The sequence below is a fragment of the Malurus melanocephalus genome, unplaced genomic scaffold (assembly GCF_030028575.1).
Source record: "Malurus melanocephalus ecotype Western Australia unplaced genomic scaffold, MMel_1.1 scaffold_38, whole genome shotgun sequence".
NCBI lineage: Eukaryota > Metazoa > Chordata > Aves > Passeriformes > Maluridae > Malurus > Malurus melanocephalus.
In genome coordinates this window covers 186,883-210,251 of record NW_026623270.1, presented here as the reverse complement: position 1 = coordinate 210,251, position 23,369 = coordinate 186,883, and the positions used below count along the sequence as shown (strand labels likewise).

At 38.4% G+C, this 23,369-nt stretch overlaps 1 protein-coding gene across 1 annotated transcript in view; it reads left to right on the top strand.

Moving 5' to 3' along the window:
- Positions 1-22,849, top strand: part of ARHGAP18 (Rho GTPase activating protein 18) — a 69,678-nt gene extending 46,829 nt beyond the window's left edge. Inside the window, exons 8-15 of the mRNA XM_057364352.1 lie at positions 1,704-1,781; positions 4,518-4,677; positions 7,297-7,379; positions 8,619-8,825; positions 9,612-9,758; positions 15,238-15,362; positions 16,517-16,578; positions 19,181-22,849. Of these exons, the coding sequence (XP_057220335.1) occupies positions 1,704-1,781; positions 4,518-4,677; positions 7,297-7,379; positions 8,619-8,825; positions 9,612-9,758; positions 15,238-15,362; positions 16,517-16,578; positions 19,181-19,272 (954 nt within the window). The 3' untranslated portion in view covers positions 19,273-22,849. The remainder of the gene's footprint in view (positions 1-1,703; positions 1,782-4,517; positions 4,678-7,296; positions 7,380-8,618; positions 8,826-9,611; positions 9,759-15,237; positions 15,363-16,516; positions 16,579-19,180) is intronic.
- The last annotated feature ends 520 nt before the right edge of the window (positions 22,850-23,369 follow it).

The window sequence follows — 23,369 nt, the reverse complement described above, 5'->3', positions numbered from 1 at the left end:
ATCATAAAAACACATTTCTGTAAAGGATGCTGTCTATAAACTAAGAAATCAAATTGCAAACAGTGATTGATCATTCTGCTATCCTAGCAATATTGAAAGTTCTGTATAAACATTAATAGCTTATAGATGTCATTCGTTTTGCAAGGTGCAGACATCWTTTGGAATACAGTCTTACTTCAAATGAGAATATGAAAATAGAAAGTTTCCCATTTGTTCTGCCTGTTCTCTGCAGCAGAGGCTTTTCAAGAATGGGGAATTTATATAAAGTGCAAGAAAAAACAATTTTTTTCATTCTGCTTTTTTTGTTAGTTCATAAATGTACCTTGTTTATCAGTGAAATAAACAAAGCAAAGTAACAAGAGAACTCCTTAATTAAAAATAAGAGCACACTTAGTCTTTATTTCATTGAGGAATTTAAATTCAAAGTAGTGACATCATTTAGTCAGGGGTTTTCCAACTGGAAAATCTAACGGTAATACTAATTCATGTATCTTCATCAGAAGTTTCTGCTGAGTAATTCCAGTCTCTGGCCTGCTAATGAAGCCATGCAAAGCAGTCCTGATAGAGATGAAGAGGGGGCAGGAGGCTGGTGGTGGTGGCTGGTGGCCATGGGACACTTGTGAGTGACTGTGACAGAATCATGGGCACCAGTCATGCCACCAGTCCTTGCCTTCCCTGGAAGTGGTGATGGTGACAGGTCACACACTGCCCACAGCGTTTTTGTGCCCAGCAGATGTGAGTGGCAGCCACTGCTCTGGTGTAACCCAGGTACASTGTGAGTTGGATGGGGCCACTTTTTTTAAATACACTCGGGTGACATTTGTGCTGTTTTCTAAATTTTTCTGTCTGATCTTTTTTATGGCCTTTATCTGTTACATTAATACAATGATAGGTAAACTCCCTTCAATTTCTGCAACTGGAAGAAAACGCAACTGTGTTGCACAATTTTTCCTAATCAAGAGCTGGTGCAGGAAGGCATGTAACAAAGGCACTGCCCTAGTTAAACATCGTGGGAACTGTTTGTGCTGAAATTATGTCATCAGCTTTTGACGTTTACAGATTTCTTTTGAGTACTCTTAAATCCATCCTTCCGTGAATTGATTCAGTGAATACTTCTAGGCATATCTTTTAGAGAAAAAAAGATTGTCATATGGGTTTTCAGTRCATGCAAATTTATCCATGTGAAGGGTTGCAAACTTTGAGTTTGTTAGGAGACTGTCAGAATTTGCAAATCAGAGGTTTCTTTAAAGCCTAGAAGTTCTTAGTTCTTCTCTAGTKTATTTATGAGAATGTTACCTTAATTATTTTGATTTGGAGACATTTTAACAAGGGTAGTAATYGGGATATCATTTTGAAGCCATGATAATTTCTGGAAAGAATTCTTTGCTCTTCAGGGGAGTCAAGAACTTCAGGGGAGTTCTTAAAGGAGGTGAAAGCCATAATTTTTTTTTTAATAAAAGAGACAAACTCTTCTTTAATAGTATTCATAAGAAAAGGTAAGAACCACATTGAAGTTTTCTCCTGCAACAACTGTAATCCATTTGCAAACCATCTTTGGGCCCTGTTTGTTGCATATGTGTGTGCACARATACATATGCACAGAGAGAGAGATACAAGCATAAAGGCTCCAATATATGAGAACTGAGTGCCAGTAATTTTTAATTGGCATCTTTATTCATGCCAGTTTGGTTTGTGTTTGACAGCTGATTGCCCAGATAGAAGAGACAACTCTGGATACGGAAGGACTTCTTCGAATACCAGGAGTTGCAACAAGAGTGAAGGTAAAACATTGCATAGGKTATTAACATCCCGAAATGTGTCTGTTTGTTGATTTTATTTTGTCATGCAAATGTATTTTAGCATCCCACTGTTATGAAAATCTTGAAAAACAGAAAGCAAAATATCTTTACAAAGAAAACTGAATTGTATTAGCCAGAGACATGATGATTTCACCCAGTGTAGTTCTGGGGGGAAGACTGGAGTTCAAGTTTGAAGGAGAGTCAAAGCTACATTTCAAATTCAGTTGTGCCAAAATCTCATTAATTCTTGGCAGGAGCTTTCCAGCCTTTTGCTTTTTCCCCGAACCAGCTTAATCATCCAAACAGTTCATATACAGTCTTTCTACCCCAGGAGGAAGCTTTCCTCTGGCATTGTGAGCCTTTTTTAATAGCTAGACTTAACCTGTGTTGCAGGGCAAGGCAGGCAGCGTGCACTGAAGAACCTCTCACGTTTATTTTTATGAGCAGRTCTTGTTAGGCGCGTCTGTGCGCTGCGACACTTCGCAGGGCGAGTGCCAATTACACGCAGGCTCTTCCCAGCGCTCGCCTTAGTGCRGGGAGCTAAATACACAGCATGGTTCATGCCAAGACTCAATGTGTTCAAAAGATGGTCTGAACTGGCCCTAAATTCTAAACAGAAAGGACCATTTAAGTGGATTCAGCTGTCTGAAGACGTCTGCCAGCCTCTGTTGTGTGGAACTTGGTCCAGCTGCTGGTTCATTAGAAACSACTAAAAGAAGGGAATATTACGGAAATTGGTTGTGTTTATTTACCAGTAACTAAGATACTGATTTTTTTCTTCAATTTTCCTCCTTTCTTTATTTTGAACTTCCCATCAGTTCTGCARACTGGAATGATTTCTTAGTGATTTTGTTTATTTGTTTGCTCTTTGATTTTATTGGCTTAATACAATTTCCCAGGCAGTGGCTCATTTACTGTTGTCTTTCATTTATTTTTTACCTCTCTACTTGCAGGAACTACTTTAAAATAAGCAATAGTTTTATTAGCGAATATGTTAAGTTCCTGTTCAAAAAGAAAATGTTTTAAAAACCYGGAGATTTATCACACTAGAGGACTGAAGCTTTCCCTTAATTTTCATAAACTGGAATTWAAAAAAGTATTTTCCTCATTATACAGTTTAATAAAAATACACAGAAAAATACTTTGCTATCATATTCTATAGATTTTAGAGTTGTTATTATTAAAAATGCATTAGATATACCCCATAGTCAAATACATTTACTTTAAAATGTAAGTATTGGAGCATGAGGACACATAGTTGAAATTTCTGCCTTTGCCTCTCATATAAAATAATTGTATCTATATGTTTAATATTGTACTTGCTGCAAAGATTTGATTTGAATGTGGATGGAGAAGGTGATGAGCCTCAGGGGGAGAATTTTCATCTCTGTTTCTAAAGCTTGCTATTTTTGCTGATCAGGAAATTATACCCCCTTGACTTTASACATCTGAGTTTTATGACTGTTGCAGCTTTGAACCTCCAGTATTGTCAGTGGAGACAGAAGATCTCTCTGGAGGACAGTTGAGAACACCCAGCTTTTATATCAAACTAAGTGTCCACATTTTCTTTGGAAATAGATCCATTTTCCATTTGGACAAAGTTAAATTTAATGAGAATGRTATCTTGAAAATGTGTCTAATATCCTCTCTTCAGTGTGCCCTTCTTGTCCAGATAAATAATTATGGCCATATTTTTGCACAGCACATATTTTACCAAACAAGTCAGTGTCTCTGTGCTCTTTTTCTGTCCAGAATAAATGAAGTAGAAGAAGGAAGGGACCGGTGAGAGGAGCCTCAGGGCCCCTGGCCCTATACTGAGGTTACTTCTCACTCTGCCAGACTAGGAAATAAATGAAGTGGGTGTGAGATCAGGGCTGATGCTTAGCAGCAAACTGAGAAGGACTTGGCCCTTGCAGCGTGCTATCATTTGTACATCTGTCCCAGCCCAGTAGTGGCACTGCATGGGAGCAGGGCAGGTGTAGCACGGTAATGTCTGCTGCCAACAGTGTCCCACCCTTTCCCAACCCCAGAGTTTCAGCCTTCCACTGAGACTGTCAGTGCTGTTCACTCTGCTGCAGAACCTYATGATTTGCAGGACAGTCCCCTTCCACACAGGACATATTTGACTCAGTGCTGGGCAAAGCTGTGTGTGTGCCCAGCAACATGGAATTCCCTGAGGATGACAAGACATTCAGCTATTTGGCTGCACAAATCATTCCCTGTGTTTTCAAAAGAGAACCAGCCTCACCTTAGTGTATATTTTGATAAGAAGCTGTGTGTCAACACACATAATTGCCTTATTTGTTTATGGAAATGGYCATGTATGCGTTGCAGCAACACCCTTGGGTAGTAGTTTCAGAATTGCTCTGTATATCAGACAAGTCTTAATATTTGGATGGAGGGGAAGTCATGACCCTTATRTTCCTGAGTATGATATCTCTTTCTTACTGTGTATTGCAAATGGCCCTGACTCAGGCCCATGGGATTTCTTCCCATATTATTTGACTGCTGCCTATTACTGTGTGCTTGCTTGCAGTACTTTGGATTCCAAATTTATCTTTTTTGTAGCTAAAGACCAGCAGCAGCTGGAATTAAGTGATATTTCAGATGTGCTTTTCCTCCCCSCTTCTTTGTGGAAAATATTGCTGTGTGTGTAACGCTTGCACGACTTCCAGCAGCCAAGTATKACTGGTGCTCTCTGTATCTACTGCCTTTCAGGGTCTTTGCCAAGAACTGGAAGCAAAATTTTATGAAGGGACTTTCAACTGGGAAAACGTAAAGCAACATGATGCAGCAAGTCTTTTAAAACTCTTCATCCGTGAACTGCCTCAGCCACTCCTCACTGTAGAATATCTCAAAGCTTTCCAAGATGTKCAGAGTGAGTACTGTCCTTTCTGTTTCTGCTGAAAGAATTGATACCTGTGAAAWAAATGCCTCTTTACTGAGAAACAAATTGAGTACCAACAATATGAGTTCTCCTGAGAAAAGATGGGCATAATTTTGCTAATGTGCATATAACATCTTTCATGTAACAACTGTTTTAATAGCTTACACATACAATGAAAGCATATTTTCACTTCCTGATAGTAGCTAGGAGTTATACAAGGGCTATACAGAAAATGCATATTACAGTATCAGTTTATAAATAGTGTTTGCTTCAAAAGAAAACCACAGCAAAGATAAGCAGTTCTCCAGGAAATGCAACAGATGATAATTGATATTGTTTAGGGTCTTTTATGTATTTATAAAAGGAAAAGTTAGAGCAGAATAGTTGGCACTGCTRGTCATCTATGGTCCCTTGAGGTCAGCAAGTTCTTGTGGAAATGTGCTCCTGCCCAACTGGTCACCAAGACAGAAGACAGCAGCTGTGACTCAAAGAGAATGGCTTGGTGATAATGAATCCAGAGTGAAAACCCACATGCATTAACTCCCCAGTCAACACAGGACTGCAAGGGCCATTCTCCTTGTCTGCAGGCAGAGCAATGGCTCATTTCTAASAGGGGCTTTCACATAATCACAGAATATTCTGAGTTGGAAGGGACCACAAGGACCATCAAGTCCAACTTTTAAATTAATGATCTGTGTGGGGATCAAGCCATCAACCTTGCCATTATTAGCACTGTGCTCCAACCAGCTGAGCTAAACTCAGGGTCAGAGAATTCCCATGGACAGAGAGACTGACAAATACTCTTAAAAACCATGGACAGCATTGATTCTCCCAGCTGTGAGCTGCCWTTCAGTGCTGTTAGGTTGGTTGGAGGAGGGGGCTGGTGCTTTAGCCTGCTGCACAGTGCTGTTGATTTTGCAATACTGAGTGTCAGGTTAAAACTGGCCAGAACGCTTTCAGATGGTGCTGGCAGCAAAGAGGTCCACAAGGTTGTTTCATTTACTGGAGAGTGATTGGAGCCAGGAGGGTTTCTGCTTGTGCTCCTGAGCTGTCTGAAGGCTTATGTGGTTTTACTTACCCAGGATTACTCAGATGCGAGGATCCAAACCACTTTCTACATTGAACCACAGGATTTGCTTCARAACAGACATAACACTTCATAGCCTTCCATTGTTTAAATTGTATCTCTTGATTAGGTGGCAGAGAAAAAGGACCATCTTTGGGGCAGTAATCAGTGTTTTTCATGACACTGTGACTAAGTGGTGTGGTTAGTATTAAATATTTAAACTACATAATTTGAACAATTTCATTTGCTAATTTAGGTAATGTAAGCTACTAAAATTCAATTGTTACTTAGGTGAGCAGACACAAACTCCTGATTTAAGTAATGAATTTTAATTGRTTTGCAGTTGTATTTTGGCTTACTTTCCTAGGAAAAGAGTGATTCTCATTGCTTTTTGAACATTGTGACATACGGTGTTTTGAATTTAAGCCTTGTTTTTAATATGTGTCTTTCTGTAGGTAGATACACTGCTCTCACTACTTGATGTTTTAAATGGCTGTACAATTTGCCACTCATTTATTCCAATTCTTAATCWTTAGTATGGAAGAAAGTAGTCAGCAAGGTGCGAGTTTTTTTAATTTCATCAATAAACTTTTGTTTGGCGGTGTCTCCTGAGTTGATCTGGATGAAATGTATTTGAAATAGCAATTCAGTTGGAATCCCAGCAGGATGCATGAGAATARCCCTGTTGAATATTCAAATAGTGTGATAAAACTATGTTGTACAGGTACCTCCTTCCTCTCTTGTTTTATGTATGGCCTGATGCATTAGGAATCTTCTGAGAAGAGTTGCCAGAGCATGTCCTCTAAAGCGTGACAGGAAGAAGTTTATCACAAGTGACAAATGTGAGAAAGTTTGGGCTTTCTCCACTGCCAGAACGTAGGAGCTCTTCTAGGAGGTGGAGGAGTGTAGGAATGCACTCACTGTGCAGTTTGGGGGAATGATGCACCACTGAGCAATGGGTAAAAGGCAGGACCAGCGTTACTTTTCTTTAATTATAGCTCCCCTCATCTGGTACAGCACTCTCTCTCTGCTGTGGAGACGCGTTCAGTGTCTCTGCTCTTGGTTTTATCCGCGCTGCTTCGCCGTTGCAGCTGCTGCTGGTTATGTCGCTGGAGACCTGCCTTACTCAGTAACATGTGGTATTCATTCCGTGTGGGTGACTTGGGAGATCGTGCAACTGTGAAGGCAACCAGAGAAACTGTGAAAGCAGTGTTGAATATACCCTTTCATGTGTTGGGCACCGGCGCAGGAAGGGACGAACCGTTAGCTATTCCTTCTTGGAGTGTTGCAAAATAAAGAAGAAATCACAAGGCATCTAGAAAACATTGCCAAAAGACTGCTGAGTCACACACAACTGAATTCTAAAAGAACATTTGGAAATGAGTATCAGAAAACCAGGATCTGCCAGTCCTTTGTCATACTATGATAATGAGCCATGTGTATGCATTCAGCATTTTGCAAGAGGTTTCAACTTTGAAATCGTGCTTTTTGAAGAGCACAAATAACAATTTCAAAATACTGAGGTCTGTGTGCTTTACTGGCAGATCTCCCAACGAGGAAACAGCAACTGCAAGCTTTGAATCTTTTGGTTATCCTTCTACCTGAAGCAAACAGAGACACCCTGAAGGTTAGAATTGTTAATACTATTTTCCTGCCTGAATATTTTGCCTGTTTCTGTGAATCCACTGTAATGAATCCTGTTGTCTTTTTAGCATTCTTTTTTCTTTCAGTTCCAAGTTAATGATGAAACTAGTAATTAGTTTCTTTTCCCCCATATTTCACATAACTTTGGGAGCAAAGAAAAAACAACTTAGGGCCCTAATTCCTCCCAAATGACTTTTAAGAATGTGACTTGAATTTTTTCCAGGATATTGCAATAGTAATCTCCCAGTGAGCAACCTTTTCTCTTAGAAGTTTGGCTCCCTGTTTTTTTGCAGCAGTCATTATTTCCAGTGCAAAAAGCAAACAGTGTTAGAATACAAGGGATGTGAGTTTCCTTTTATGAAGTGGGTTTAGGTTTTCATTTTCTATTCCTCACTTTCCTCTGTGCTGTTTGTTTCTGCTCTCAGTAAACTAGAAATTTATACTTCCTGTTTCTATTTGTAGCTTGTTACGTGGATTCTTCCAATGGGCACTTGTCCTTTTTTAGCGAAGCTATTATTGGTTTTTTTTCAGAATATGTTTACTGTTAAAATTGTTAAAATCAAGAATGAATGCAGCATTTGTGTAGGATGCAGAACATCATCTATTGCAGGCAGAAATCCTATTAGGTCTTATTGTTCAAACAAGACTTTATTTTGGGTTTGTTTATTGTGTGGAGGCAGTCAAGAAGGCTTCTGAGTTGAGCTACAAATATCTGGAACTGAATTAATTGAAAATTGCCAGTTTCTGACTGGCTACCTGTCATTCACAATGCAGTGCTTCACTCGTGAGTTGCTTACCTTACAGAATTAGCCACTCCATGTTTCCATAACCATGACAGCTGGCACTATTGTGTTCACTTTCCATTTAAGAAATGCCAACAGTAATGTCTTCACAAGCATCTGTGGGATGCTACTTATGCACCTACATAACAAAGGTTTTGAAAAAAAAATTTACTGTGCAGGGCCTCAAAGTCACAAGAATGCTTTTGAAAATGTTACTGACAAAACCAAAAAGAATGTTTTACTTCATTACTTAAAGAAAACAAAACTTGAATTAGCATTCTGTGAATAAATATATTCAAATTTCTATTACTGAGTGCTTTAAATGAGCTTTTTTAAAAAAATATTYAACTTCACATTTCACTCATATGTTCATTTTCAGCTCTGCATGTGCTTCACTTTTCACATGCAGAGTTGAGCTGTAATTTCTGCTCTTATTTCAGGTACTGCTTGAATTCCTCCAAAGGGTAATTGATCACCGAGACAAAAATAAAATGACATTAAAGAATGTTGCGATGGTGATGGCCCCGAACCTTTTCACGTTTCATGGGTTTGGCTCAAAGACYATTGAACAAAGCGAGTTTGTTATGGCAGCTGGGACAGCAAATGTCATGCGCTTTATGATTCAGTACCAAAAACTTCTCTGGACAGTAAGTGTGTGTTTTTAGTGGGGCAGAGGATGATAAATTTCACAACAAGGTATCTGAATAGGGAAGTCTGTCRAGTTACAGCCATGATTTAGAGAAGGATCAGACCGATCCAGCTGGGCTCTTGCTCACAGATAACTTGTGGGAGTAAAAGAAAAACATTGCATCTGATGTTAAGCTCTGGTGGTCAAAGTTTTAATATKGTATGTACTACATGTGAACTCAAAAAAATAAGTCTTTGGGGGATATTTTGAGTTGGTCTACCAGTATTGCTATGGGCAATTCTTTTTGGCTTAGAGATGTTAGCAGGAAACAGTGTTTAAACTCATTGCCCTTCTGGGCCAAACTTAATATTATATAAAACATTTTTTGATAAAACCTGAAGTTGTGTCATGGTCTTAAGCAAAGCTCTAGCTTAGATAAGCTGGACAAGTTGGAGGTTTGTTGTCCATCAGCAACTTGAAACAATTTTGACCTTTGCTGCGTGTGAGGAGAAATAATTATCACCATTTTACCCACTAAGTGTCAAGTGATTTTTTTGGCTGAGAAAAGTAAAAACACTGTATGATTCCACCTCTCTTCCCCTGAGAACTTACTGAATGGAATATTATATCACAAACTGAGTGGTTTTAAAATTGTTTGAGTTTTATGTTATTTGAATCATTAGTTATTAATGGAAATAAACAATATTTTTGAGTTCTACCTGATAATCTGCCCATTTACTAAGTTTTGGTAAGTTACTTCAGAAAATTATGTAGCTTTTCATGCTTGCTCTCTATATTTATCTAGATTCCGAAGTTTATTGTTAACCAAGTGAGGAAACAAAACACTGAAAGCCAGAAGAAGGAGAAAAAGGACAAAGCTATGAAAAAACTTCTGAAAAAGATGGCATATGACCGGGAAAAGCATGAGAAACAGGAGAAGACTCCTAATGATGTAAGGAAACATACGTCTGAAATGCTTTATTAATAGGAAAATAATTTTTAGTGAAAAAATGGATGTAGCAGAGGGGATATATATGTTTATTTAACTGAGAATTCCAATAGATAGCAATTTAGTGTGGATTTCACAGGTTATGGGTTACTGGCATGTCACATTTAGAGGATTGTAGTGTTGTTTTGTTTGTTTTCACAGATTTTTCARAATATTTCTATTCTGAAAAATGATATCCCAAGGGTTGTTTCAATTTGGGCATCTGAAATAAGTGTGCATTAGGTGTGCATCTGTAGAGAGAGCAAGTTTYGTGACAAGACTCAGTACTTCTGAACTCATATTGAGATGTGGTGTTGCCCAGTGGAAATCACAGCAGACAGTGCATTTATTTAACAACTAAATACCTAGATTTCACTATTTGATATTTGAAAATGTTTGGAAACAAATCTAGCATTTAATTCTCCCATCTACAGGAGYTCCAAAACCACTGAACTCTTTGTCTCAGTCWTTAGGTAGAACATGCACAACCTGYTAAACCCAGGAAACTCCAAAGGATKRAACAAACATGAAAAACTGATAAACTGCATCTTACTCAGCTGTTGACCAAATGGCTACTGCCAACTTACCCCAGTCTATATAATCCAGTTCAGTATCYCTCCTTCAGGTCATTGGCTTCTACCAGACCCATTATTGATTTTGAGGCATCAGTTTCAGCATAACATAATTCACACATTCTTTAAAGTACAAAAATCCTGTGGCAATTAYAGTGTCAATTTTTCCTGTAGTTCAGAAATATTTTAGTTGAGCTGTTCCCACTGGCATCAAAACTTTAAAACTACATCTCGTGCATTGAAATTGTTTATCATTTTTATGATTACAATTTTTGGAGACTTTTTAGACTATACAGTATGGTATCTTAATTATAAAGCATTTTAACTACATTATTCCAAAGTTAGTTTAAATACACGAACAGGTAATGCCAAATATGTTTGTTCTGATAACATAATGAAAACGTAACAGATTTGGGTGGTATGTAAATCTCGTATCCGGGTGGTGTGAAAGCAGCCCCTTGTGGGTTGGAGTCACAGTGAGGATTCTGGTGAGGTAGAGGCATCTTGTGGTCACGGGTAGAAATGCAGTGCTCTGAGCAGGCTGATTTTCTTACCAAGTGTGTGTGTATGTGAGACTGGTACCAAAAAAAGGGTTGTCATATTCTTGTAAAGGCATTTTTTAAGCTTTTAAGCCAAAAGAAATATAATGCGGCAAGTGAAAATGCTGTGTATCCAGAGTCTGCTGGAGACCTATATTTCAGCWTTCCTACTTCATTTTGTATGCAGTATTTGATACATATCTTTAATGTCCTAAATTAATTAATTCCCCAGGCATCACTTTGCCTTACTTTCATATCTSTCTACATGAAGGATTTTTTTCACAGAAAGACTTACATATAATTGTAAAATAAATCTAATTAAGCACTGGAATTTGTTTTTCTTGGTCTAATAAGAAAAGAATTCTTTGAATTCAATTCAACTGAGTTATGATGAGATGATACTTATTGCTGCCATCCTGTGTTCAACTTAGAAATAACAGCAAACACACAGAAGTAAATGCTATTGCAAGTTCAGATATCTGGTTTTTTTTTTTTAATAATTCAGTGCTCTTGGTCTTTTAGAGTAAGAGATGTCTTTTTAATCCTCTGGGGAATTAGGGCTGAGGTCTTTGAGAGTAAATTATGCCTTTCTAATTGACTGGGGAGCTAGAACTGAAGTCTCATGTAATATGTTCTTACTCAAATGTAAATGTAAAGTTACTATTCAATAATTTTCTTTAAGCTCTAGAATTCTGTGGGGATTTTCTTCACAATTAAATGGAACAATTTTTTACAAACCCTTCATGCTTATTTCAAGCATTCAGTAATTTTCGGTGCTTGAGAACATATTACTCTTAAAATCATAATCAGAAATCGATAATGCTTCATTGTGAATGGCAATTTTATAYATTTTTCCAAGTAAAAAACTGTCTCATTTTTTTAAGGAAAATTTATTGGTATGGGTTTTTTTTGTCCCCAGTTTTCAATTTAAGCTGCTTTAATTTAAAAATTAGGTAGGTCCTGTGCAGTTCCTGAACTACATTTCACTATTAGATGGGAAGTGAGGCACCCAGATGTGTCAATTCTCACTACAGTGAAACCTGTTTGAAACTAATTATCTTGTGTGCTGAATAAAAGCTGAGGAAAGTTTCTATTTTCTAAYACTTGCTGTGGCATCCCACATGATTAAACATAGATGGACACAGCCTGAGTCACTTCCATRCTCTCTAGAAATAACTCAGTATCTTCATTCTTAATAGAGCTCATTTGGATAAAATTTCATCTTAGCTCTGCTGAGGCCTCTCTATCAATCACATTTCGCCTTTTGAGACAGAGGTTAAATAACATTTACTGCAAACTTCAGGTGAGATCTCTGTACAGTGCTGAGACTGGTTAATATTAGAGGGCTTGTGAGGGTTGACTGCTTTTTGGATACCTATGTATACCTATGGCCCCAAGTCAGTGTTAGGGATTCAGTCTTTGTGTTGGTGTTGTGCTGAATAATGCTCTAGAGGCAGAGAGATGCCCTCAGGACTGGAAATTTACCTRCTGCCTTTAGCCAGGTTTATACCATCTGCTGTCATATTCCTCTGTATGGAGAGATTGTTCCAGAAAAGGGAGCAGCACAACACAATGCACTGGGCTCAGCTACTGYAGGTTAGCAAAACCATTGTATCCCATGGCCCTGCTGTTGTATGATCTGTTTGAATTTACACAGAGTAATATTCCTGACTCCTGCTAAATTTGTCATTCACTGCAATGCCAGATTATTTAGCAGGTAGCAATTTTTTTTTTAGTAAATTATTTCTCTTTGTATGGTTTTCCAGATTTTTGTCCCAAACTAGGTGCAACGTTTTGCAGTGCAAAGACAATAGCTGCTTGGCATTTCTTTCAGACCTTGCCCCCATGTAGCAAGAACCTTTTGAAAATCAGTTTTGTTCTTCATAATGCCCTCTTCCTGCTTGCTAAAATTTGCACATTTAATAAGTATATCTACTATTCCATTATTWGTGAAAATATTGTGTAGTCACTTAATTCCTCTCTGCATCTAGAGTGAAAAATATTAACTGTGTCAGAAAAATGGAATAGAACAAACTGGGAGAGACCCACCCCAGATCCTATAGCCAGGCAGCTGCTCTTCTTTGTGATGTATGGATGGAAGTCCTTCTGAAAAGAAAGGGCTTGAGAGAAGATTAGGATCTCACAGGTGACTGCTGTGCCTGCTGCAGACTATATCTTGTAGGCTACTATGTTTTCCATCGATTAAGGATGTAATGTCTTTTCAGTATTTTTTAGAGTGCAACCCTAATTCAGCCAAGGGTTGCAGTGTTTTAAATCCGACCTGAGAGGGCCTGTGAGGCAGGAGAGGGAACTCACAAACTGAGCAGCATAGGTGACCCACTCTGTCAGTCCTCTCACATGTTCATGGTTTATATATTGGGGTATTTCAAGCTGCGCTGTTCAGAGAATACATCCTTCTGTCATTCAGCTCTTAGAGGTTTCAGGCCACATTTTCTTTCCCACCAACTTGCACCGTGTATGGGCTAGGGGATGCTCAGGTTCTGTTCTCTCTCTATAGTTTGGCAGCATGAACATATTGTGCAGCTGAACATGATTTCTCCTGGAAATGCAGGTGGTGAAAGTGGCAAAATGCATTAATTAGCTGAGCTAATAATGATTCTCTGAATAAACAAAGTAATTATTCTGTTTGATCTGTGACCGTAATGTTAGAGCTCTGTGGACATTTCTTGTTCTTTCTCTCATATACTCAAAGCAGACTGCATTTTAAATAATTTATCATATGCCTGCTGTGTAGCAAAAATAAAGTTATCCAGCTGAAAGTTGGAGAAACTCCACTAAAATCAACTGACACAAAATGGTAAAGAACTGTATACAAAAATGAAAGCTAGTTCAAATTTACCATGCTGAATTTGATGGAAGACCTGTTAGGGACGTCTATAAATAATAATTTCATCCAGAAAAATTTCATTTCTTTTTGACAGGATCCTAAAAGTTTGGAAAGAGGTAAAAATCTAAGCAGAATCTACTACCTAGCAGAAGGCTACAGRCACTGTTTCCATAGGTGGTGGCCCTAAAGAACAGATTTGACTAATTTAGAGATAAGTCTAGGGGAAATCTAATAGAGATCTCTTGCAATCTTATGAATCTTTGATTCCACAATTACTGCATAGAAAATTCTCAATATGATGATCCTTAATGCTTTAGACAGAAATAGTTATGATGRCTAGTATTTTTAAATCAATAAATTATGAGACTGGATACAAAAGGGTTGTTTGGTTAAAATTTCTTGCCATAACTCATCAACTGTAATAAGCTTTTAGCTTTCTCAGGAAGCTGTTCTTCTGATTCTGCTCACATTTGTACTTGTTCTATACCCTTTTAATCCATGGTTTCAGAGAAGCTGTTCTAGATTCACAGGTGCCCAGATTTGTTCATTGATTATGGAGGAAGAAGTGTTCAGCCTTGCAGTTGGGTAAATKGAGGGGATGGGGTGGGAAAGAAGAGAATGAACTGTCATAAGCAATCCTGACTGCAGAGTACCTTTTCCTATCAAAATGAATACATCTGGGTATATGATCATGTTATACAAATAGAAAAATTCCCAGAAATTAGCACCTTATTCACAAATAAATTATGCTTTTTGTAACTTTAATATCACGTACCTGCAAGTTGAACAGAAAATCTGTCCTTTGGAGYCCTTCTTCTCTGTAGCTAATATGATTAACATTCATCATTAAGTAGTTGTGTGTTGAAATAAAATACAAATGGAATCCTGCAGGTTGGCTAGCTGAATATGATCTGGACAATAAGAAATAGAGAAAAAGAGCTGCAGTAGTGAATATCTGTTTTTAAAAAAATGAAAATTACTAAGAGGAAGGAAGAATCACCTAATGTGGAATGATCCATGAGTACTTAATATTTTCCTTTTTGTTTTTTTTTGCAGGCAGTTCAGATTAAATGAAACTGGAAAGATTTCTTCCAGAAGTTTTAGCAGAGGGTCGGGGCAGGGGTATTGCCTGGTTTTCATGCCTGCAGCAGGACTTTTCYATATCAATATCACATGCTTCTTATCACACCCATGTGTGTTCTTAATATACCATAATAGTTATTGTTATTCTTAACATCTTTGAAAAATAATTAAACACCACTGTTCTTTTGTTCTGAAGTTCTCCCTGTTGTCAAAAGGAGCTTTGAAGGTCGGGTGTAATTTGCTGAACTGCTGTGTAGTTACTGCTGTGTGTTTGTAGTGAAGTGCAGTCGGCAGTGGAGTACAGAGCACTGTACTTACTTACTTATTCCATACTGTATTTTGAGAAGCTCATCAAAGCCAGCTGCTAGCAGCTTTGTTCCAACACTCTTATTGCTTTGCAGACTGATGTTCCTCAGGGAGTGATACGGGTGCAAGCGCCTCATCTTTCCAAAGTTTCCATGGCAATACAGCTGACAGAAGAACTGAGAGCCGGTGATATAGTAGCCAGGTTTCTCAGCCAGAAAAGGTATAAACACGTCTCTGTTCTGTTATCATTTCGGGAGAAGTGTCTCTCATTTATTACATCAGGAAAAAAGTTTTAAAATACTTGAAGTCTAGGTCAGTTCATGAACTTTTTGGCTGAATTTAGCCATCAAAATACATACTTGAGGAATTAACGCTTCTGATGTCATTAAAGCTCAGGAAGCCTTCAGGAATACATGAGTGCTGATAGTAAAAAATTAATTGCTGTTTATTCTGATGGGTCAGGAATAGTTTTGTAATTTTCTGGGGACATGTCAGAAGGGAACTCCAAGTAAACAAAGGAATGAAGAAAGGTGAAAGAAAATATTTTTTAAAAATAATGTATTTATAAATAGCAGCATAATAGGTATTGGAGCATAGTGATGTGCAGATATCATGCACATAAAATGATTTAAAAGGAAAGCTACATTTTAGTTGTTCAAATCCATTTAGARGGGGAGAAATTTTAATCTTTTGAAAAAAAAAAAAAGTAAAATTAACACACATCTCCATCTTATGTAAATATTTAGGTATAGCAATAATGTGGTATACTAGCTGAGGTTAAGAAGCTGTTTTTTTTTCCTAAATGCTGTTTTTAGAAGTTTACACCATTGTCAGAAAGTTATTTTCTGTCTGGGCTTTGGCATATATTATTACAATTAAGCAGTGAGAATAATAGAATCCCTTTGTAACACAGGGGCTTTATTCTTCCACTGTCTGTTTTTTACTTCTTTTAATTGCAGTACAATTAAAACCAGCAAGAATGTGGTTTCTCCCACCTAACCATAACACGTTTTTTGAAATACGGAGTATTTGAGGGAAATACTTATTTTTGCAGCCGCAGTAAAAGAAAAATCAGAGGGTAAATATCAAGCTACTTGCTAATGACCATTAAATTCCTTTCTAAAACYGCAGTTGCTTCACATTTGCCTTATTTTGCCTTTTCTGTGGTGTATTGTTCACTTGCAGGACTGTTCATTTGCACTAGCATGSAAGGGTATTCTTGTTCACTGACTGTATCAGTAAGCATACACACAAAGGATTTGTGACAGGGACACTGCTGATGTTAATTAGCRTGACTTCTCCTAGACCTGGCTTGGTGGCTGATCTACAAGCTCCTTCATGATATCATCATTCATTGTGTTCTGTTCCTTACAGTGGAAATGTCCAAACAATCAAGAGAGAAGAGGTCTTCCTTTATGAAGTAGGAGGAAATATTGGTAAGAATGGTTTCTGAACAACTTCTTTTGCTGGATTATGATTCCTTGGCACATTGTACATGGGCTTAACTGTGTTTGCATTTTTATCCATGTCCCTAGTTCTCCTGACACTAAGGCAAACAGTTAACCTTGGGGAGAAGGCAGCAGAGATGTTGGTGTGATCATTTTATTAGTAGTATCTTATTATCCTATCTATCCAAGGAAGTTGGCAGCTGTAACAGATATTCCTGATATGTATGCACAGAATATCCTGTGAATAAGCACAGAAAGGTTGGATACAAAGGTGCTTGAAGTTCGTATTATTCATATCTTTGTATTGAGGCATAATAAGTGAACTTACAGTCCTGCAGGTTCCTGTGAGGGAAAAAAAAGCTCAGCCAGAAAGATGATGGTGCGATAAAATTTTCTAACTGTTAGTCTTTCCTGCTCTGCCTATCCCAGACACTTTTGATTAAAGTAAATAGCAGATCAGCAAAGTTAATGCCAAGGATAATTTTGAGCACATTTCTGAAATTTTCTTTGACAAATGCAAGAGTATTTTTGCATTAGGAATCAGTTTCTAATCACAGTATTCTTCATATGCTCAAACAAAAAGAGAACTAGAAAACAGTAATAGATTGGACTTCCATTTACTTTTTTCTTAACTGTGACCTGTTACACTTATTTGAATTTATAAAATTACATGCAGTACTTCTGCCATCTGCAAGTTTAAATCCAGTATATAAATTGCTACTTCTAGTATTTTTCCTTTTTACCTAATCACTATTATAAATCATTTTTGTGTGTGTGTCTAAACCAAAATACTTAATTAAAAGTAGTATTTCGCTGTCTTTCCTGCAACAGGTATGTTTTAGTGTTTTTACTAAATCTGATAGCAAAAAAGAAAAAAGAAATTGCCAAGATATCTGGATGCCAGACAAATGTATTACACGTTCTCTTGCAAATCCAGTATGTACAAATGTTTCCTGTGCCTGTTTAAAGCAGGTTGCAATCCCAGATGTAAGACTTTTTTGAAGGAGAAGAATATCTTGTTTGTTATACAGAGGTGTAATCATTGCAGAGAAAAAAGGTTTCGTAACAGAATTCCAGTGAAACTGAAACAAACTACTGTWACTTTAAACATGTGACAGAAATTGTACTTCTCGTGGAGAAAGTGCATGAGTAGTTGCAGATTTGTTTTGTTTTGTTATGATGTAAGTTAGAAAGCCTATGTTTTCTCTGTCTTAATGGTTTACTTCCAGAGAATTCCAACTTTAATCAGTCCTTACTAGCCCTTATTAATACTCAGTTGAGGTAAGAGAGACTCCCTGCCTTTAACCTGTTGTACAGGTTTGAGTAAACCAGCTCTCCGGACCTTTGCCATCTGTCTCTCTGCCCCATGTGCTTCACTCGTGTAGAGGGAGCCCAAAAGCAGGGAGACTTAAGGAGCTCATGGCAAACTCATATCCTTACGCTTACACCCATGATTGCGACACACAGTGCTATAATCCTGTCCCCTAGCAGATGGAGCTGCTGAAATCTCCAGACATTTTTTGAGTACTCAGTACACCATGGGGTTCCAGGGCACTGGATGGGAYTTCTGCCACTGGTTTGTGCCCAGGACTGGCTGGATAGGGATGTGGCAAAGCCCTGTCCCTGTGCTCTCACTGCCTGAACATGCTGCACAGTGTGGAGGAGACAGCCCTGTTCAGCAATATGGGCAGTGCTGGCCACGGAGACTGGGATCAAAATCCTAGAGAGAGCAGATGGAGKCTGTGCCTGGTTGAGCAGGGAATCTTGCCTGCTTGCCTGCTCTGCACAGGGAGCCCAAATTGCTGGCAGACAAACTCAGCTGCAGCATTCCATCCATGCTTGTGTCCCGTGTCAGGAGTGCAAGTACTGGAAACAGGTAACTGTCTGGCACGAGCCATGGCCCCAACCACTGGCACRGAGGAGTAGAAGAGGGGCTGTGATGTAGAGCTGCAAATGCATGAGACAKTGCTTTGCCTGAAGGGGAATGGGAAGAGTGTGCAGCTCTTGATGGATCAGCATATGCTATTTTTGTCATAGCTAGTAGACATAAATTAATTGCTTGTAATGCACCATGAGCAGTATACTGCTTTCCCCTCCTAGGACAGCAACAGTTGCAAGTGCTATGCGGAACGGGTGACTTAGGATGAGCTGGATACGGAGCAACACCTTCTTAGCAAGGAAAAGCCCTGCAGGAACTTAGCATTTTAAAAGGGGGAAATAACCTGAAATTTTAATGGGCTTCTATGCATAGTATGAACATAGTTTTGCATATAATCATGAGAAGACCAGGAATTGCTCCTGTTTTCCTAAACCCTCACAGAGGGGAGCTCCCATCCTGTGTGAAGAATCTAATCTAGAATGTGCCGCAGAGGTAGAATAGCCCCTCCTCACCTTCCTTCTTCCTCTTATTCTCCTTCCTCCTCAAGGCAGMCAGGAAGGGTAAGAGCACTTCCAACTTTTATTTGCATTGTCCTTTGTTGAACACCACAGAGAAACCTGGAAAATGGAAATAGAGTAAAACAGTAACAGGAACTTTGATTGTTGTTTCTGTTTTGGTATTGGTATAACCACATGTATTTTCTCCTTCTAGGAGAACGCTGCCTTGATGATGACACCTACATGAAGGACCTATACCAGCTCAATCCAAATGCTGAGTGGGTTATAAAATCCAAGCAGAGCTAAGCTCACAACTAATGGCAGAACCTCCAGCCTGTGGACTTACGTTGTAAGGMTGAATGTTTCAAAGGGATAGTGTGTCCTTTCAGCATTCAACCATCATGTATATTAATAGAACTTTATCCAGTTGGAAAAAAAAAAAAAAAAAGCGGTGGTGACCCACCAGTGATAACCAGTTAACTTCCTGTTTTACTTGCAGCAAAATTTTGGAGATAGCACCGTTTTCCCRCTCATGTTTGAAATGAACATAAGTACCTTATATATTTCATATATAAGTACCTTAAATATTTTAATGGCACTAATCTACCTCCCATCTGGTAGATCTTGTTTAAGAAGGATTTATTTTTCAAACAGGTGTTTAACCTCTTTGTATTAGAGATCTACAATCTGTTTGTGTAGCATTTTGTGTTTGTATAGGTCTTTTCAATCCTAGTACAATAGAGAACCAAATCCCAATCAGCGCTTCTGAATGGTACAGTATTAAAAATACCTAACCCAGTCATATGAATTTCCCAAATAAGTGAATTTCACAGGGAAAAAAAATGCAATGCAATAAGTTTTGTCTTTGAAAGTCCTAATTTAAAGTTTGATGAGAACTATTTAAAAACAACTGTGAAAATGCTTTCTATGCAGCTTTTTTGCTAGATCTTTTAAGTAATTTTGTTCTTACTCCACTTGATTGTACTCTTGAGATTGTTTTTAAAAAAKGAAAGAAAAAGCAAAGCAAAGATCATGTGACAAGGTGAGTCTTTTTAAAGCTCACTACTCTTGGCATTGTCCTTTCTGGCATATTATCACGCACTAGAAAGACCTTTTAGGTTTTTCAGTAGTGATATGCWGCCATGTTACATACACCAAATTCAGGTTTTTTGGACATCTGATAGATTGAGTTTTGTGAACTGCCAAAACTTTTTGATTACTAGCACAATAAAAAGTTTCAGGAAAAACAAAACTGTGGAAGGAAACTGTAGTCTAAACTTCATGGGTAGCAAACCACTAAACCTTTTRCTCAAAACCAGTGTAAGGGTCTGCTGTGGACATTACCTACCATCAGCTTTGTATCTGGTCTATCCTGGATGAGGCTAGAAATCAAGTTCTGATTTCCCTCATGCTGATAGATACTCTCTAAACCACTTCAGAAATGGATAGTCCAACACAGAACTGTTGCAAATCCATCTCTTTGCAGGGAAGGACTGAAAGCTCCCCRTGGAATTCTCTGATAATGAATTATAGACTGATGAGGCTTGCTGCAACACAAAGAGCTGTGGCCTGGAGCTCCAGAGCCCCAGTCCCACAGCRACACTTTGGGCTCACTAGCTTGTGTACCACTTCACAATTTATTTGTAAACTTGCTCAGCTGTGCTCAAGTGTTTACACCTGCGTGCTGACTACCTGAAGTAACTACTGTGAAACTGTATCCTCGGAATGAAATACTTCCTTTCAATGCACAGAATTATATTGACCTCATAGGGAATGTTCTACATACAATCAAGGCCTGAATTAAAATTTTTTAAGTGATCAAAGCTAAATAAAGGAGTAAAGGACYTTTTTGCTGAGCTTTGTATATAGGCCCTGACTGTATCGACAGAGTAACCACTGGAAGACTCCCTTTTATATATAAACATTGAGATAGAATTCTGAAAGGTTATAGGAAAATTAGACATCTGCTGATTAGTTAWCCACAGCATATGAACAATTTTGGGACCATTTGTATTTATTGTTTCTTAGAGTCAAAGGTTGTCTTCATATGAAGAGGAAGCACTGGTTGGCTCTGGAAAGCAGGATGAGTAAAACAGRAAATTGTTCTAATGTGACTCTACTGCCCTCGATCCTCCATCTAGTTGGGTATCCCCACGTGGTACAGCACTGTGCCACTRTGGGCAAATCCTCTAAGACAAATCACTTTTGTCTGCAGAACAAACCACATTTCTTGTTCTTCAAATGTAAGGAATAGAGTAGCAGAACAGTACAGTGCTTAGGAAAACGTTTATGAATCTAATGTAATAAATATAAGGGTTTTTTTGACATGTAATACAAAAATGATGTGTGTTTTCCTAATGCATTATAGTTCYGTAAAAGATTACTTGTTACTGGAACTCTAGGTGTTATTTTAATCAGGAGAAAAGTGCAGATGATAGGAACAGCTGTTCCTAACATTTTCAGTATATAATTGCAACCAACCTGTGGTTATGATCTCCTAAATAACTTTGGTTTTGGTTTAGTGCCATTATTTTTTTTCTAATTTAAGAAAGTTCTTTTGTAATTAAATGTTGTTTTTTCTGACTTCTTTTCTCATTTGAATTCTTCTATTTGTGCATAAAGCATACTCAAATGACACTAAGCGATGATTATTCTGTAATGTCACATTTTACATCTTGTAGAGAGCTTGTAGTTTCGTGTATGACAAGAGCCATTAACTTAAAGTCTTGCATAATGAATGTCTGCTGGAAAAGGAAATAACTGGCTAGAAGTTTAGAACTTTGCTGCAATTGTAATACACCTTTATTTGCTCAATCTGTAATATAGCAGTTACTGGGTATATGTGAAGGAACAGGAGACTTCTCAGTGCTCATTGAAAATACTGGCTCTTAATTCCTCATAATTAAGTAATTAAATTAGGGCACAAGTGGGAAGTCCAAAACGCAWTCAGGTAAGCTGATAAGCATCTTTTATAATTAAAAAGACAATGCTGCACTAGTTGTTTATTTGGGGTAATTTGGGACCCTTGTTTGACTGATGGCTTGGGGAGCACACACACAGGGTGTTTTTCACCCAGCTGACAGATGAATRATTTGCATGTTAAGTGTGATGGACCCTCTTACCACTGCCTGGGTATTGTGGAGCATGTAAGGATGGTTTTGTGCTCAAAAATCATCTTCTGGTGTGTGTTGGGAGAGGGAGGGGAAAGGTCCACAATGCTCATATGGGGTACAGACACATTTCTTACATTGCCTGTTCTTCAGAGACTGCAGAGTTTGCACTCGTTTTCCATAATCTCCTGTTCTTCCCCACCTTGTGTGAAGCACATGCACCATCCCTGGATCTCCATGGGTGCCAGGAGGAAAGGTGTGATCCCAACCACCTGCCCCCTGTGTGAGAAGCAGYGAGGCAGGTTTATCTCACGTTGCAAATCAGCAGGCAGCGTCTGTGAGCGTTCCATGGAGGTTTCAAGAAGACAGTGGGGGGCAGGAAGATGAATGGGTCTGGATGTGTTGGAAATATTGGTTGAGTTTCTGTCAGGCCTTTCACTATGCAGTGGCATTGATGCCTTAGGATTTTTAGTTWCTCTATTTTCATGCATCTGTATTCTTGTACTTCCCTAGTACAGCACTAAAAACTGCTGTTCTCCCATCTTTAGACAAAACAATTCCTCTCTGAGCCTGAATCCAAGGACACCTCACTGCCTCAGAGCCCCAAAATATGGAAACAACAACGAGTTGTGGAGGGGAGCAAGTCTGGGGTGGTTGACATCATGACCTGAAGATCACTGGAGAATCAAGACCCAATATGTTAATAAGGCAGAACCTATAAAAGGTGAAGATCTCGTGACTTGGGGTCCATTTTGGGTGTAGCCTCAGGAGGAGGCTTTTGTCTGCCCTAATGTACCACTAGGCCTGTTAGGCCTGTATTAAAGTTGTCTGTTCTCATTCTCTTAAGTTTGTCTGGCCTCTGTTTCAGGTTAGCCTGATGGGTAATGCATCAGCATGACTGAGATGAATTCAAGGATAAGGAGATGCACTTTCTTGCAATGAGGACCAACAAAGAAATGTTTGAGAAAGGCCTGCTTGAAACTTTTCCCAGCCCATTATTTCTTTGTCAGACATTCTTAAAAGCAATGGAATTGTCCAATAAAACACACTGTCTAAGTATTGAGTTAAATTGCAGCAGCAAGCTAACCTGGCGAAAGATTGCTAAAGGAATTATTTTCTCAGTGTCACACTTAAATGTGTCTTAGGATTAGTTCTCTGCTGTGCTTCTATCTTTAAAAGGTTGCAGCCATTCAAAAAGGATAAAATGTCAATGTGCTAATCTTACAGCAATATTTATAATAATATTTTTTATGTAAAGCAATGCTTTAAAGATGTTCATACTGCTGTTTGTGT